We start from the raw sequence: 16,441 nt of genomic DNA, 5'->3' as shown, positions 1-16,441 counted from the left end.
ACGTTTTGTAACAGATATAATATGAACGTTACTAAGGTCTGATACAATGTTCATGTTACGCCTGCTTTGTTAGGTAGATAGGATGTGACAATGGTGTAGCTTGAAATGCACATCATTAAGGTGGTAAAATAGAGCATGACGTTTTACTGAATTTGAAAAGCATTGTGATTTTAATAGCTGACAAACTACTAACTGATAAAAAACGTGAGTATTCATTGGCTAACTCTAAAAGCTTTAGATATCCTGTCAAAAAATAATAAAACATAAAAGTATGTCAAAAACATATGGGAGAAACTCAGGAGTCCCCTCATTCGGCACTAGTTTCGCGTTCAAAACATCTTGGAACTCGGAAAATACGAGGTCGAATCATGACGTCAGTGATCTTTATGTCGGAAAATTGGAGCTCTAGAAAGAGCCCCGAGTTGGAATTCTGAAATTCTGACCGTTCAAATCGATTATTCCCAGTCGAGGCTAGTTTTTTCCGAGGTCCCAGTTGTTGTAAACGCATTGAAGTCAGAGATTTCCGAGCTCCCAGTTGTAATGAACGCGGCATAAGACCTTTCACCTAGTTTTCAGACTTGCAGTTCATTGGGTTCTTTCTGACACCGATGACCCCTTTGCACGCCCACCAACAGCCACGCACCCTATTTCCTCCAATCGTCCCGGCCACCATGCACTGATCACGCGTCGCCTCACCTGCTATTGGCTAAGATCTCACACACATTTGTTTTTCATTGGTGGCATGTTGCCATCCGCCTGTGTGTTGTGAATTTTGTTTTCCTTTTTTTATCCTGATGTTTTACACAGCTGAGAGAGGACGTAGTGAAAACGAATTGAACAGCCAGTCTCTACTGATCGGGCGGAGTGACACCGCTTCTTTTGTTCCATATCCGGTTGACGCTAAACTAAATTCAAATATACCTAAACAATGCCGCTACAAAAATGTTCAGAAATTGAAGTTTCGTATGGGGTAAGAATATTTATATATTTTGTATTAATATTATTATTTCAAGTCAACAGGCGTGTTATTTCATGACAAACGTTTGAATAATGGGTCAGTAGGATACTGTATTTGTTTGTCACTCCAGTTTATTAGTTTCACTTTGGACTTTTTACGTTACAATATTATTCAGTTGGTAATTGAGTCATGTTAGTTCAAAATTATTGTAAAAAAAAAACAGGTTAATTGAGACTTATTTACATTTATACCATCCAATCATATTATCCAATGACTTCAATGATTGACTGTTGGTCTAATATCTTTAATTCAACAGTGCCCAGTTGGACATAATTGTGCAATAATGTAGCATTTGTTTTATTGACCTGTGTTAATGTTACCCAACGTCACCCTATGCTAACCAGGTAGTCCAGTAGAGTGGTAATTGTTTTGCCTTGGCGGGCTAAGCTTTCACTATGTGAAACTGGTCACATTATTTGATGTTGGGAGTGGCCATACAATCACTGATAGTGTCATTGCAGACAAAGCACTTCCTGATGCAGCGTTCACACTGGGTAACATCCCCTGAGCATGCGGGGTTCGGTCTCACGTGGCAAGTGGTAGGGATACATTACTAGTTGGTCTATATTTGGCAATGGGAGGTTACTTGGCTCGTAGGTTTAGGGGAGATGGGATGTAATCTCAAAAGTCTGCTCCTTCAGCACTCTTAACGGCCACACTGTGACAACCTTGCAGCAACTGGCACTTGACATTAAGCTAATGACTGGTAAGAATAGAAACATTTCACACATTTTATTTGAGGTCATTTGGATGCAAATTAATACATCTCGCTGTATGGTTTTGATTGGGTCTCATTTCCCAGTTATCTTTGTGATTAGTCCCTATTGTGACACACCAGTCTTCTATTATACCATCATCAGAAAAACTTTTTTTCTTCCAGATGAATGGGATGGTGATGGACTATTGCGGCTCCTATCTGAAGAGGAAGAGGCACTACAGTGAGCAGTCCTCCCCAGGCCGCAGTCTGGAGTACACAGACCTGGAGGCTGCAGAGGCTCTGGTCTGCATGAGCTCTTGGGGCCAACACCGCCCCAACCCCTGCAAACCCAGACCCCTTACCCCCGCCTCGGACTCCTGCGATTCCCTTTTGCCTCCGGACCCACCGGAGCCCCCCAAAGACTTTGTTTCGCTCTCCTCCCTGGTAAGAGTGTATTCTCTGGACAACCATAAACACCACACATCCCAAAACAACCAGCACACAAACACCTGTGAGTCCTAGCTTTGACTTACTGTGTAAACCAGCTTTGAGACAGTGTCTATCTCAGGTTGATGTGTTTGCTAAAAACTTTGCATGGCTTATAGGGGTTGGAGGGGTTAGGGAGGTTGCTGCACAGGTGTCAGGAAAGAGATAGGCGGTTTCAACTTCACCTAGTGCTCATCTCTCTCAGCTGCTGGTTGTAAAAATCACTGTTTTACAGCCACCCATCTCAAACTAGTCATTAGTGCAGTGTGCATACGTGCCTACTGTGGTCACGTATCTCTCCTAACAGCTACATTAAACCTCCAATTTGAAACAGAACACACCCAACCTAGGACGTCTGTACTAGAACACCACAGTGGCTGTACTAGAACACCACAGTGGCTGTACTAGAACACCACAGTGGCTGTACTAGAACACCACAGTGGCTGTACTAGAACACCACAGTGGCTGTACTAGAACACCACAGTGGCTGTACTAGAACACCACAGTGGCTGTACTAGAACACCACAGTGGTTCTTTGTTCTACTTATTTATTTAATCTTTATTTAACCAGGTAGGCCAGTTGAGAACAAGTTCTCATTAACAATTGCGACATGGCCAAGATAAAGCAAAGCAGTGCAACAAAAACAAGTGTTACACATGGGATAAACAAACATACAGTCAATAACACAATAGAACATGTATACAGTGTGTGCAAATGAGGTAAGGCAATAACTAGGCCATAGTGGCGAAGTAATTACAATTTAACAATGAACACTGGAGTGATCGATGTGCATATGAGGGTGTGCAAAAGAGAATTAAAAAAACTAATATGGAGATGAGGTAGGTAGGTGGTTGGATGGATGGGCTATTTACAGATGGGCTGTGTTCAGCTGCAGCAATCGGTAAGCTGCTCTGACAGCCGATGCTTGAAGTTAGTGAGGGAGATATCACCAACTTCAGTGATTTTTGTAATTCGTTCCAGTCATTGGCAGCAGAGAACTGTAAGGAAAGGCAGCCAAAGGAGGTGTTGGCTTTGGGGGATGACCAGTGAAATATACAGTTGAATTCGGAAGTTTACATACACTTAGGTTGGAGTCATTAAAACTCGTTTTTCAACCACTCCACTAATTTCTTGTTAACAAATATTGGTTTTGCCAAGTCAGTTAGGACATCTTTGTTCATGTTTACAGACAGATTATTTCACGTATAATTCACTGTATAACAATTCCAGTGGGTCAGAAGTTTACATATGCTAAATTGACTGTGCCTTTAAACAGCTTTGAAAATTCCAGAAAATTAGGTTGTGGCTTTAGAAGCTTCTGTTGTTAGGCTAATTGACATCATTTGAGTCGATTGGAGGTGTACCTGTGGATGTATTTCAAGGCCTACCTTCAAACTCGGTGCCTCTTTGCTTGACATCATGGGAAAATCAAAAGAAATTAGCCAAAATTGTAGACCTCCACATGTCTGGTTCATCCTTGGAAGCAATTTCCAAACGCCTGAAGGTACCACGTCCATCTGTACAAACAATAGTACCAAGTATAAACACCATGGGGCCACGCAGCGGTCATACCACTCAGGAAGGAGACGTGTTCTGTCTCCTACAGATGAATGTACTTTGGTGCGAAAAGTGCAAATCAATCCCAGAACAGCAAAGGACATTGTGACGATGCTGGAGGAAATGGGTATAAAAGTATCTATAGCCACAGTAAAACGAGTCCTATATCGACATAACCTGAAAGGCCGCTCAGCAAGGAAGAAGCCAATGCTCCAAAACCAGCATTAAAAAAAGCCAGACTACAGTTTGCAACTGCACATGGGGACAAAGATTGTACTTTTGTAGAAATGTCCTCTGGTCATAATGACCATTGTTATGTTTGGAGGAAAAAAGGATGCTTGCAAGCCGAAGAACACCATCCCAATTGTGAAGCACGGGGGTGGCAGCATCATGTTGTGGGGGTGCTTTGTTGCAGAGGGGACTGGTGCACTTCACAAAATAGATGGCATCATGAGGAAGGAAAATGTTGCTTCAATATATCCACATCATCTCAAGACATCAGTCAGAAAGTTAAAGCTTGGTCGCAAATGGGTCTTCCAAATGGACAATGACCCCAAGCATACTTCCAAAGTTGTGGCAAAATGGCTTAAGGACAACAAAGTCAAGGTATTGGAGTGGCCATCACAAAGCCCTGACCTCACTCCAGTAGTTTATAGGGGTTCACATTCTTAAAATAAAGTGGTGATCCTAACTGACCTAAGACAGGGAATTTTTACTAGGATTAAATGTCAGGAATTGTGAAAAACTGAGTTTAAATGTATTTGGCTAAGGTGTATGTAAACTTCCGACTCATCTGTACCTGCTGGAGCGCGTGCTATGGGTGGGTGTTGCTATGGTGACCAGTGGGCTTAGATAAGGCCGAGCTTTACCTAGCCACGACTTATAGATGGTTTGGCGACGAATATGTAGCGAGGACCAGCCAACGAGAGCATACAGGTCGCAATGGTGGGTAGTATATGGGGCTTTGGTGACACAACAGATGGCACTGTGATAGACTGCATCCAATTTGCAGAGTAGTGTTGGAGGCTATTTTGTAAATGACATCGTTGAAGTCAAGGATTGGTAGGATATTAAGTATTACGAGGGTATGTTTGGCAGCATGAGTGAATGAGGCTTTGTTGTGAAATAGGAAGGCGATTTCTAGATTTAACTTTGGATTGGAGATGCTTAATGAGTCTGGAAGGAGAGTTTACAGTCTAGCCAGACCCCTAGGTATTTATAGTTGTCCACATATTTTAAGTCCGAACCGTCCAGAGTAGTGATGCTTGGCGGGCGGGTGGGTGCGGGCAGCGATCGGTTGAAGAGCATGCATTTAGTTTTACTAGCGTTTAAGAGCAGTTGGAGGCCACAGGAGTGTCGTATGTTTGTTTGGAGGTTTGTTAAGTGTCCAAAGAAGGGCCAGATGTATACAGAATGGTGTCGTCTGCGTAGAGGTGGATCAAAGAAAGAGCGACATCATTGATATATACAGAGAAAAGAGTCGGCCCGAGAATTTAACCCTGTGGCACCCCCATAGAGACTGCCAGAGGTCTGGACAACAGGCCCTCCAATTTGACACACTGAACTCTGTCTGAGAAGTAGTTCGTGAACCAGGTGAGGCAGTCATTAGCGTACTTTGATTGACAGAGTTGAAAGCCTTGGCCAGGTCGATGAAGACTGCTGCACAGTACTGTTTTTTTTTTAATTGTTTTTTTTATCGATGGGCATTATGATATCGTTTAGAACCTTGAGCGTGGCTGAAGTGCACCCGTGACTAGCTTGGAAACCAGATTGTATAGCGGAGAAGGTACTGTGGGATTGGAGTTTGTCGGTGATCTGTTTGTTCACTTGGCTTTCAGACTTTAGAAAGGCAGGGCAGGAAGGATATAGGTCTGTAACAGTTTGGGTCTTGAGTGTCTTCCCCCTTTGAAAAGGGGGGTGGCTGCTTTCCAAGCTTTAGGAATCTCAGACGATACGAAAGAGGTTGAACAGATTAGTAATAGGGGTTGCGACAATGGCAGCGGATAATTTTCGGAAGAGGGTCCAAATTGTCTAGCCCAGCTGATATGTAGGGGTCCAGGTTTTGCAGCTTTTTCAGGACATCAGCTGTCTGGATTTGGGTGAAGGAGACGCTGGGGGGGCTTGGGCCAGTTGCTGCGGGGTTGCAGAGCTGTTGGTTGGGATTGGGGTAGCTAGATGGAAAGCGTGGCCAGCCGTAGACTTGCTTATTGAAATTCTCGATTATCGTGGATTAATCGGTGGTAAGTGTTTCCTAGCCTCAGTGCAGTGGGCAGCTGGGAGGAGGTACTGTTATTCTCCATGGACTTAAGTGTCCCAAAACTTTTTGGAATTAGTGCTGCAGGATGCAAATTTCTGTTTGAAAAAGCTTCCTAGTATGGTGCACATACACTGATTCTGTATTGGCTTTTTCTCTCTGGTTTCCAGTGTATGACACCTCCTCACAGCCCCAGCTTTGCTGAAACCCCCACCAGCGCTGCCATCCACACAAGCACCTCTCCTCTGAGCCGGCCCAGCTCCAGCCTTTCTGTAAGGGTCTGTGGGATCCCACGACCGCCCATGGCCTCTATTGCTGAGTCCCCAACCACTGGAAAGACCCCATCACCGGCACCCTGCCGAGCAATGGTAACCAGCGTCATCCGCCACACCGCAGACACACAGCCCTGCGAGCAAATTCCAGCACATCCCACCGAGCAAGAGAGGATCTCAGAGCTGGTGGTCCATCAACAGCACACAGTAAAGACTGAACAGAGCAGCAAACCTCCCTTCACACCCAACCTCGCCCTCATCTCTCCCTGTAGGGACCAGCCAGTCAAGACTGAGAAGGAAGAGCCAAAGGCTATCCACTGTAAGGAGAGCCCCTATCCTCCTCCCGCTAACACCCAATCACAAAACAGCCTGCCCACACGCCTCTCCCCACCCCCCACCTCCATTCCTCCAATCATCTGCCAGATGTTCCCGGTGACCAGCCAATCAGGGATGATCTCAGCGTTCATCCAGGGCCCGATGCAGACATCCAGGACCCCCACATCCATCCTGCCCCAGTCTGGCCCTCTAGGGGCCCTCCAGCAGCCCTTCCTCATGGGCCAGGCTATGCCCCAGGGCACGGTGATGCTGGTTCTCCCCCAGTCCCACATGTCTCAGGCACCCCACTGCTCCCCACAGACTGTCATGACCCTGGGCCACACCAAGCTGCTACCTCTGGCCCCCGCCCCGGTCTACGTGCCCGCTGGACCCTGCAGCGCCACGAAGATGGACTTCTCCCGCCGGAGGAACTACGTGTGCAACTTCCCTGGCTGCAGGAAGACTTACTTCAAGAGCTCCCACCTCAAGGCACACCTCCGAACACACACAGGCAAGCGAGAGTTCACAGTGCTTCTCATGGATGAGTGGAAGTGAGAGAGAACTTGACATTTATGGGATAAAATGTTAGGATCTTGATTTGTGTATCACGTTTTAAACTGAAGATTATAAGGTCATTTATTTGACTCGAAGCGTGTTGGGGTTTGTTGGTGACTAAATGATAATGACTTGCTCACTTACACTCTATCTCATTTTCTCTCTCAGGTGAGAAGCCCTTCAGTTGCAGTTGGGAGGGCTGCGACAAGAAGTTTGCGCGCTCCGATGAGCTCTCGCGTCACCGGCGAACCCACACGGGCGAGAAGAAGTTTGTGTGTCCCGTGTGCGAACGGCGCTTTATGCGCAGCGACCACCTGACCAAACATGCCCGCCGTCACATGACCAGCAAGAAGACCCCCTCCTGGCAGGCCGAGGTGTGCAGCCCCAACAAAATGTCCTCTCCCAAGCCTCTGCCGTCAAACCCTGCCTCACTCTCCCTCAGTATGCTGGTACCTGCCTTAAACTAGACTCTGCCCAACACTACCCACTAGTGACTTCTTACCCCAAACCCCCAAACCATGACATGGATAGGGGGGGCAGCCAAGCACACAAGGCTGCCATTTTACTCATGGAGAATGTCTGAAGACATGCACTGGACTCTCTTTTTTCTTTTACTGCTAATTTGTACATTTTTGTTTTGCAAAAGGCATTGTTTTGTTTACTTTTCAGATATTTTACACAATTGTATGTATGTATGCACTCTTTTGCCAAAGCCTTTGTAATGAAGGTTGTCTTTTACATTTCACCTGTCTTCTTTGTATGTATATTTGTACATAATATCTATGTGATTGTGTTGTATTTCAAACTACATTTGTTAATTTGGGAAAATGACTTAATTGTGTGTAAAAATCTGTGGATAGTAATCTATACTGTGATAATTACTTACTGACTTTTCATATTATTTAATACACATTTGTAATAAAGACATATTATTAACTGGTGTGTTTTTAGCAAATCTCCCTTTGACCTTAGATGGTCCTTTAAAAAAAATCAGAACAGCCCTCTAGTTCGTCAGCATTCCTTTCCAGTCACTCCCCCAGTTATATGGTAGAGGAATAGAGTGGTGTCTTGCCACATCCTATGTGAGTCAGTCAGCTGAAACACTTCCTGTTCAATATGCTGACTGATCACATCTCTGGACTGGACCACATCCTGTTGGTTTAGTGGAACGTGCAGGCCAAAGGACTTTCTGTCCCATTCAGCAGCTCTAATCCAAACTATGCTTATGAGGCAGTGGGATATATAGGCACTCATATCCTTGTCTCTGTACTTATAAGCCTGGCTAACTGGTGTGTATATATACCCTGTGATACAGGTAAGAAACCTCAAGTATCGTTATGAAGTAGTGTTACATTATGTGTCAATTGATATCTCAGTCTCTGGATTGCTTTAATAATACAGATTATTAAAGGTGTAATAAAGGTGTAACCAGTAGTCAAGTCAGCTTTGTAGGTTATTTTTTATTTTACTAGGCAAGTCAGTTAAGAACAAATTCTTATTTTCAATGACTGCCTGTTCAGGGGCAGAACGACAGATTTGTACCTTGTCAGCTCGGGGGTTTGAACTTGCAACCTTCCGGTTACTAGTCCAACGCTCTAACCACTAGGCTACCCTTACATTCAGTATTGCATAAACACCCATCAAGTAACTTTTGTCTCTGGCCATCACATAGCTTCTATAGCCACAAAGTCATAATTATGGCTAAATCCCGCCTATTTTCAGAATGTATATTTTTAAAATTGGAATCTAACCTTAACCGTATGCCTAACCTTAAATGAACATCGAAAAACGTATTTTTATCACAAATGTTGACTTTGTGACTGGTAACTAGTGGAAACCCTCTTGCCGCCACTGCGGTTCCATACCCGGTAACAACCGTCCTCCAATCAGATTGTGAGAAAACTGAACTGTCGGGAGGTGCGACCAATAGACTGGGTCCCTGAACACCCGCCCCTTTGCCTTACACAATACTGCCTCTATGGGTTGAATGGGTTCATACTATCTCACACTTTCTCGAACAGGGACACCTTGTGGACATAATAAACATGATCTGACTTCAAATGCCACCCTGTGGACAAAAGCTGCACTGTAATTTATTTTCCCGGTTAGATGATGGTGATCTAAATCTCCTGTAGTTTTTGTAGACTACAGTTTTTCCTGGGATTTCATGAAAACAGGAATATCTGAGGTTTGCGTCGGTAGCCTTCAGCCTACTGCGCACGGGAATAGCTGGAAAGAGAGAGTCTGGAGTTGTGTAGCCGAGAAAGCTAAATAATAAACTAGATATTAGGATCCTCATTAACTAAATATTTGGGCTATAAATATATTCACCTGTCAAAGGGCAAGAAAAAAGTGTACATATGATGAAATGTCCGATCTGTGCGTTCCTCCAGGCTTAGCTCTGTAGCAGTCGGTCACGCAAAGCTCCGCTATTGATTGGGCCTACATTATAAGAAAAAAACAATTCTACCTGGGCTACAACAACACAGTACAATGAGGAGTGTAGTATTGTTATCAAGTGAATATACAATTATTGGCTATAGCTGTAAACTGTATGGATGTAGGCTAATTAGAAATATATATTTTTGGGATCCCCATTAGCTGGGGTGATTGCAGCAGCGACACTTCCTGTGGTACAAACAATACACGATACATGACATAATACGGAACATTATTAGACAAGAACAGTTTAAGGACAGAACTACATACATTTTAAACGTCACTCATTTGGTGGGGTTAAGTCTGTGTGTCAGTGCTGTGTGTAAATTTACTATGTAAACAATTTGGAATATTCAACACATTATGCTTCTAAAAACAAGAAGTGATGCAGTCAGTCTCTCCTTTACTTTTAGCCAAAATAGACTGACATGTCTTGTACAGATTGACAATAGCTCTCTGATAATAGTGAAGAAAGAGCAAGACCGCTCAAACGTACCGTTTTGAATGTTTGTCGAAATAACTGCATCAAATCCAATTACATTGAATTTGTCACATGCCCCGAATACAACTGGTGTAGATTTAACCTTGATTATGAGCCATTCCCAACGATGCAGTTTAAAACATAATAATTACAATAAAATGGTAACATACACAAGAATGGAACTATATACAAGGAGTACCATACAGCCTGATTATGCAACCATTCGATGATTTATGGCTATTCTCAACTGTTTGCATACAAAGTCCAGAAGGGCACATTATCAGGCTACTCATATGGGGGATTTTGATCACACCACGGTGTGTGCGCGCTCTCTCTTCCCGTTTAAGAAATATTTTTCAACAGAATCAGCGAAATGTAAATAGGTTTTCCTTTGGTTTCTGCATTTTACATTCAGCAGGCAAGAGCAGACTGTAGTATTAAATAAAAATAATTGAAATAAATGAACAATAAGCTATTGTAAATCTAGTTTTTTTTCCATGGGACTCCACGAGCTAAAGAGGATTTATTAGGAATAATACTAAAGGCCTACCCTATGAATTTACACAGTGAAATATTTAAAATTATTATTATTTTTTTAAAATCAGATTTATATGAAATGACAGTCAGCTTAAGATAAACATATTGCTCAAAAACAGAGGAGAAGAACTATGCACACAGCTAGTCCAGCCATCCACATGGACTGTTGTTCTCCCTATTTGGTAGCAACTCCAACGTTCGATTTAATTTTTATTTAACTAGGCGAGTCAGTTAAGACCAAATTCTGATTTACAATGACTGCCTACACCAGCCAAACCCTAACCCAAATTTGTAACGGTGTTCTTTATGGGAAAGAGAGGAGGACCAAAATGCAGCGTGGTTATTGTTAAGCATCTTTAATAAACACGAAAACGTAAACACTATACAAATACAAAATATGAAAACGTGGCAAACCAGAAACAGTCCGAACTGGTGCAGAGAACACAGAGACAGGAAACAATCACCCACAAAATACCCAAAGAATATGGCTGCCTAAATATGGTTCCCAATCAGAGACAACGATAAACACCTGCCTCTGATTGAGAACCACTCCAGGCAACCATAGACTTACCTAGAACATTAAACTGAACACAACCCCATTAATCTACAAAACCCCTAGATAAGACAAAACATATAAATCACCCATGTCACACGCTGGCCTAACCAAAATAATAAAGAAAACACAGAATACTAAGGCCAGGTCGTGACAAAATTAATCTTGATGGTTGTACAGTCGTCTCAAATAAAACTGTGAAGGACCTCGGCGTTACTCTGGACCCTGATCTCTCTTTTGACGAACATATCAAAACTGCCTTTTTCCATCTACGTAACATTGCAAAAATCTGAAACTTTCTGTCCAAAAATGATGCAGAAAAATTCATCCATGTTACTTCTAGGTTAGACTACTGCAATGCTCTACTTTCTTGCTACCCGGATAAAGCACTAAATAAACTTCATTTAGTGCTAAATACGGCTGCTAGAATCCTGACGAGAACCCAAAAATGTGATCATATTACTCCAGTGCTAGCCTCCCTACACTGGCTTCCTGTTAAGGCAAGGGCTGATTTCAAGGTTTTATTGCTAACCTACAAAGCATTACATGGGCTTGCTCCTACCTATCGTTCTGATTTGGTCCTGCCGTACATACCTACACATCCCTAGAATTTCTAAGCAAACAGCTGGAGGCAGGGCTTTCTCCTATAGAGCTCAATTTTTATGGAATGGTCTGCCTACCCATGTGAGAGAAACAGACTCGGTCTCAACCTTTAAGTCTTTACTGAAGACTCATCTCTTCAGTGGGTCATATGATTGAGTGTAGTCTGGCCCAGGAGTGTGAAGGTGAACGGAAAGGCTCTGGAGCAACGAACCGTCCTTGCTGTCTCTGCCTGGCCGGTTCCCCTCTCTCCACTGGGATTCTCTGCCTCTAACCCTATTACAGGGGCTGAGTCACTGGCTCTCTGGTGCTCTTTCATGCCGTCCCTAGGAGGGGTGCGTCACTTGAGTGGGTTGGGTCACTGATGTGCAAAGTGGGTGGGGTTATATCCTTCCTGTTTGGCCCTTGCCAGGCGGTATCATCGGATGGGGCCACAGTGTCTCCTGACCCCTCCTGTCTCAGCCCCCAGTATTTATGCTGCAGTAGTTTTGTGTCGGGGGGCTAGGGTCAGTTTGTTATATCTGGAGTACTTCTCCTGTCTTATCCGGTGTGAATTTAAGTGTGCTCTCTCTAATTCTTTCTCTCTGTCTGAGGACCTGAGCCCTAGGACCATGCCTCAGGACTACCTGGCATGATGACTCCTTGCTGTTCCCAGTTCACCTGGCCGTGCTGCTGCTCCAGTTTCAACTGTTATGCCTGCGGCTATGGAATCCTGACCTGTTCACCGGACGTGCTACCTGTCCCAGACCTGCTGTTTTCAACTCTCTAGAGATAGCAGGAGTGGTAGAGATACTCTTAATGATCGGCTATGAAAAGCCAACTGACATTTACTCCTGAGGTGCTGACTTTCTGCACCCTCGACAACTACTGTGATTATTATTATTTGACCCTGCTGGTCATTTATGAACATTTGAACATTTTGGCCATTTCTGTTATAATCTCCACCCGGCACAGAAGAGGACTGGCCACCCCTCATAGCCTGGTTCCTCTCTAGGTTTCTTCCTAGGTTTTGGCCTTTCTAGGGAGTTTTTCCTAGCAACGTGCTTCTACACCTGAATTGCTTTCTGTTTGGGGTTTTAGGCTGGGTTTCTGTACAGCACTTTGAGATATCAGCTGATGTACGAAGGGCTATATAAATACATTTGATTTGATTTTGATTTGAACCCAGACGACCCTGGGCTAATTGTGCGCTGGGACTCCTAATCACAGCCGGTTGTGATACAGCCAGGGATCAAACCAGGGTCTGTAGTGACGCCTCTAGCACTAAGATGCAGTGCCTTTAGACCGATGCGCCACTCGGGAGCTTTTCACTTTATTCCGCATTGAGGAACCATCTCCAATTCCATTGAACTTTTCTAGACTCTCTTCAGCAGACAGAGACGGCAAAGAAACGTTTAAATGATTGTGAAGATAACTTTGTTCACAAGCTGTGGTCTTTGTATAATTGTGCTATGCCATGCTTGTTGATTATTTCTGAGCTTTCAAGACAACTGGGAACTATGGAAAAAAATGAGGTCAAATCAGGACATCGGTGATGTTCAGGTCGGAAAGTCGGAGCTCTAGAAAGATGCATTTATCATGATCTGGTATTAATTTGTTATTAATTTGTTATTGGGATCGATAGAGATATGGTATTCTACCTACAAAAAATATCCTGTTGATTATTTATTGGCGTAATGCATTGCTAGATCAGCAGACATTGTTTGTCATCATGTAGGTCTGCCATTTTAAAGATGTAAGAAGTGGAAACTTGTGTATTAACATTAACATTGATTATGCTTCTTGGTTTACAAAAAAATGACATGGTAAAATGATCAGCTAGTTATAAACTATGAGTTATGTTACTGGTTTCTTTCATTTGGATTCATCCAACATGGTCGACATAATTATACAAAGAACACTATAAGGTGAGGCAATGGTGGTGCATTCATAAATCATTTATGTCTATACATTTATTCAGTAACACAATATTATATCCATAAACTGTTGATCAAAATACTGTTTATCCAAAGCTTATCAAAAACCCAAAACACACACACAAACACTCAGACACATGGACAGAATGGTCGGTTTTGGCAGCCCTGGGAATTGGTTTGGTATGAGGCATTACCCACTTTCGCATCACTCCACGTTATGAACTCACACTCCACTTCACAAGTGGGTCAATATACGACGAGTAAATCTATCAGATAATCTACTCAAAACATCCACCTGTCCTGGGTGAGAGAAAGAATAGCCTACCTTGCTGTGTGTGTCGTCTTATCAAAGGCAATAGAACAATATGGAATTGGATACAGTCTAATAATGACCCATGTGTTTTTAACCATCTCATTGTAAAGTTAAAGTATAGTATTGGTTATCAATTGCCGTTTCATCTACTTTTAAGGGTGAAGATAATATAATAATAGACTACTTGATTTGATGTGGGTATGAACTATGAATCTGTGATGTGACATTGTGAATAAATACGTTAATCAGATGCAGTTTTACCAGCAGATGGCAGACACATACTGGCCAAGTGTGACCTGTTTGCTGCTACAGTATTATCAGAATGGAAAATCAGTTGTGTTGGTTGATCAACAATGGGTTCATATGATAGAATCAGACTTGTCTATTACAATCACAAAGATAAACACTGGGTTGTTATGAGTTTTGCTGTATTTAGCCCAGGCCTATTGTGTGTTGGAGCAGGTCTGGAGCAAAAACCTGCATTGGTTGGCCACCCCTGGTTTATACTGTTGACACTGTTGTGGCTATACATTTGCTAGTGATCTTGCATTGCGGTTTGTGTATTACTGAAATAGAATAGGTTGAACTGGTTTGCGTATTACTGAAACAGAATAGGTTGAACTGGTTTGTGTATTACTGAAACAGAATAGGTTGAACTGGTTTGTGTATTACTGAAGAATAGGTTGAACTGGTTTGTGTAATAGGTTGAACTGGTTTGTGTATTACTGAAACAGAATAGGTTGAACTGGTTTGTGTATTACTGAAACAGAATAGGTTGAACTGGTTTGTGTATTACTGAAACAGAATAGGTTGAACTGGTTTGTGTATTACTGAAACAGAATAGGTTGAACTGGTTTGTGTATTACTGAAACAGAATAGGTTGAACTGGTTTGTGTATTACTGAAACAGAATAGGTTGAACTGGTTTGTGTATTACTGAAACAGAATAGGTTGAACTGGTTTGTGTATTACTGAAACAGAATAGGTTGAACTGGTTTGTGTATTACTGAAACAGGATAGGTTGAACTGCTGAACAGCTCTGAGATCTACATGGGATAAGCAGCTGTCTTACGGGCTCCTGACCAATTATGGTACTTTGTGTGTTTTTTTTTACGCTGATTGTAACTTTTTTGTACAAATGTCTCCTGTACATAATGTCTACGTAGCCAATGCGAGTAAGACCTTTAAACAGGTTAACATTTTCAAGGCCGTGGAGCGAGACGGAATACCAAAACGCGCGTACTCAGAGCATTTGCTGACCAGCTGACAAGTGTCTTCACTGACTTCACCATAAGATCCTTACAAAGTTCTACAGCTGCACCATTGAGAGCATCTTGACTGGCTGCATCACCTGCTTGCTACGGCAACTGCAAGGCACCCGACCCCAAGGCGCTACAGAGGGGGGTGAGTACGGACCAGTACTTCACTGCCATCCAGGACCTTTATATCAGGTGGTGTCAGAGGAAGGCCCCAAAAAATGGTAAAGGACTCCAGCCACCCAAGTCATAGACTGTTCTCTTTGCTGCCGTATGACAAGTCTAGAACCAACAGGACCCTGAACAGCCCCATGCCATAAGACTGTTCTCTTTGCTACCGTATGACAAGCGGTACTAACGCACCAAGTCTAGAACCAACAGGACCCTGAACAGCCCCATGCCATAAGACTGTTCTCTTTGCTACCGTATGACAAGCGGTACTAACGCACCAAGTCTAGAACCAACAGGACCCTGAACAGCCCCATGCCATAAGACTGTTCTCTTTGCTACCGTATGACAAGCGGTACTAACCCACCAAGTCTAGAACCAACAGGACCCTGAACAGCCCCATGCCATAAGACTGTTCTCTTTGCTACCGTATGACAAGCGGTACTAACGCACCAAGTCTAGAACCAACAGGACCCTGAACAGCCCCATGCCATAAGACTGTTCTCTTTGCTACCGTATGACAAGTGGTACTAACGCACCAAGTCTAGAACCAACAGGACCCTGAACAGCCCCATGCCATAAGACTGTTAAACAATACAGCGAAATAGCTAATCAAATGCTACCTGCTTCTATCTATCCTGTTGCCTTGTCACTTTACCCCTACCTATATGTAGATAGCTACCTCAATTACCTTGCACATCGACTCTGTACTGGTACTTCCTGTATATAGCCATGTTAACATTACTCTTTATTTTTATTTGTTATACACTGTATATTTATTCGTCGTGTCACTATTTCTATCTATCTATATTTACAGTATCAGTCAAAAGTTTTAGAACACCTACTCATTCAATGTTTTTTCTTTATTTTTAATTTTCTCCATTGTAGAATAATAGTGAAGACATCAAAACTATTAAATAACACATGGAATTAAGTAGTAACCAAAAAGTGTTAAACAAATCAAAATATATTTTATATTTGCGATTCTTCAAAGTATAGCTATAGCGCTTGATAGTTTTTCGAC

At 42.9% G+C, this 16,441-nt stretch overlaps 1 protein-coding gene across 3 annotated transcripts; it reads left to right on the top strand.

Annotated features, from left to right (window-relative positions):
- The first annotated feature begins 751 nt into the window (after positions 1–751).
- On the top strand, positions 752–13,609 carry LOC135508396 (Krueppel-like factor 11). 3 transcript variants are annotated; one of them, XM_064928549.1, is made up of 5 exons: positions 752–970; positions 1,899–2,159; positions 6,184–7,111; positions 7,324–8,470; positions 12,421–13,609. In XM_064928549.1, the coding sequence occupies exons 1-4, from the start codon at positions 929–931 to the stop codon at positions 7,620–7,622; spliced, it is 1,530 nt and encodes a 509-aa protein (XP_064784621.1). In that variant the 5' UTR covers positions 752–928; the 3' UTR covers positions 7,623–8,470; positions 12,421–13,609. The 3 variants fall into 3 exon arrangements, with proteins under 3 accessions (XP_064784621.1, XP_064784619.1, XP_064784622.1); XM_064928547.1 differs by having other exon boundaries at positions 12,359–13,609; XM_064928550.1 differs by lacking the exon at positions 752–970 and adding an exon at positions 1,016–1,724 and having other exon boundaries at positions 12,359–13,609.
- The last annotated feature ends 2,832 nt before the right edge of the window (positions 13,610–16,441 follow it).

Source organism: Oncorhynchus masou, chromosome 21 (assembly GCF_036934945.1).
Source record: "Oncorhynchus masou masou isolate Uvic2021 chromosome 21, UVic_Omas_1.1, whole genome shotgun sequence".
In the NCBI taxonomy this organism is placed as follows: Eukaryota; Metazoa; Chordata; class Actinopteri; order Salmoniformes; family Salmonidae; genus Oncorhynchus; species Oncorhynchus masou.
Note: the sequence above shows the minus strand (reverse complement) of the source record. Positions and strands in the feature narration are given on the sequence as shown.

What these genes read in the sequence shown, in the direction of transcription:
- LOC135508396 (XM_064928549.1), top strand. Translation starts at nt 929, where the DNA reads ATGCCGCTACAAAAATGTTCAGAAATTGAAGTTTCGTATGGG. An exon ending in AAATTGAAGTTTCGTATGGG is followed by an intron (nt 971 to 1,898) that starts GTAAGAATATTT and finishes TTTTTCTTCCAG; the next exon opens with ATGAATGGGATGGTGATGGA. An exon ending in TTGTTTCGCTCTCCTCCCTG is followed by an intron (nt 2,160 to 6,183) that starts GTAAGAGTGTAT and finishes TCTGGTTTCCAG; the next exon opens with TGTATGACACCTCCTCACAG.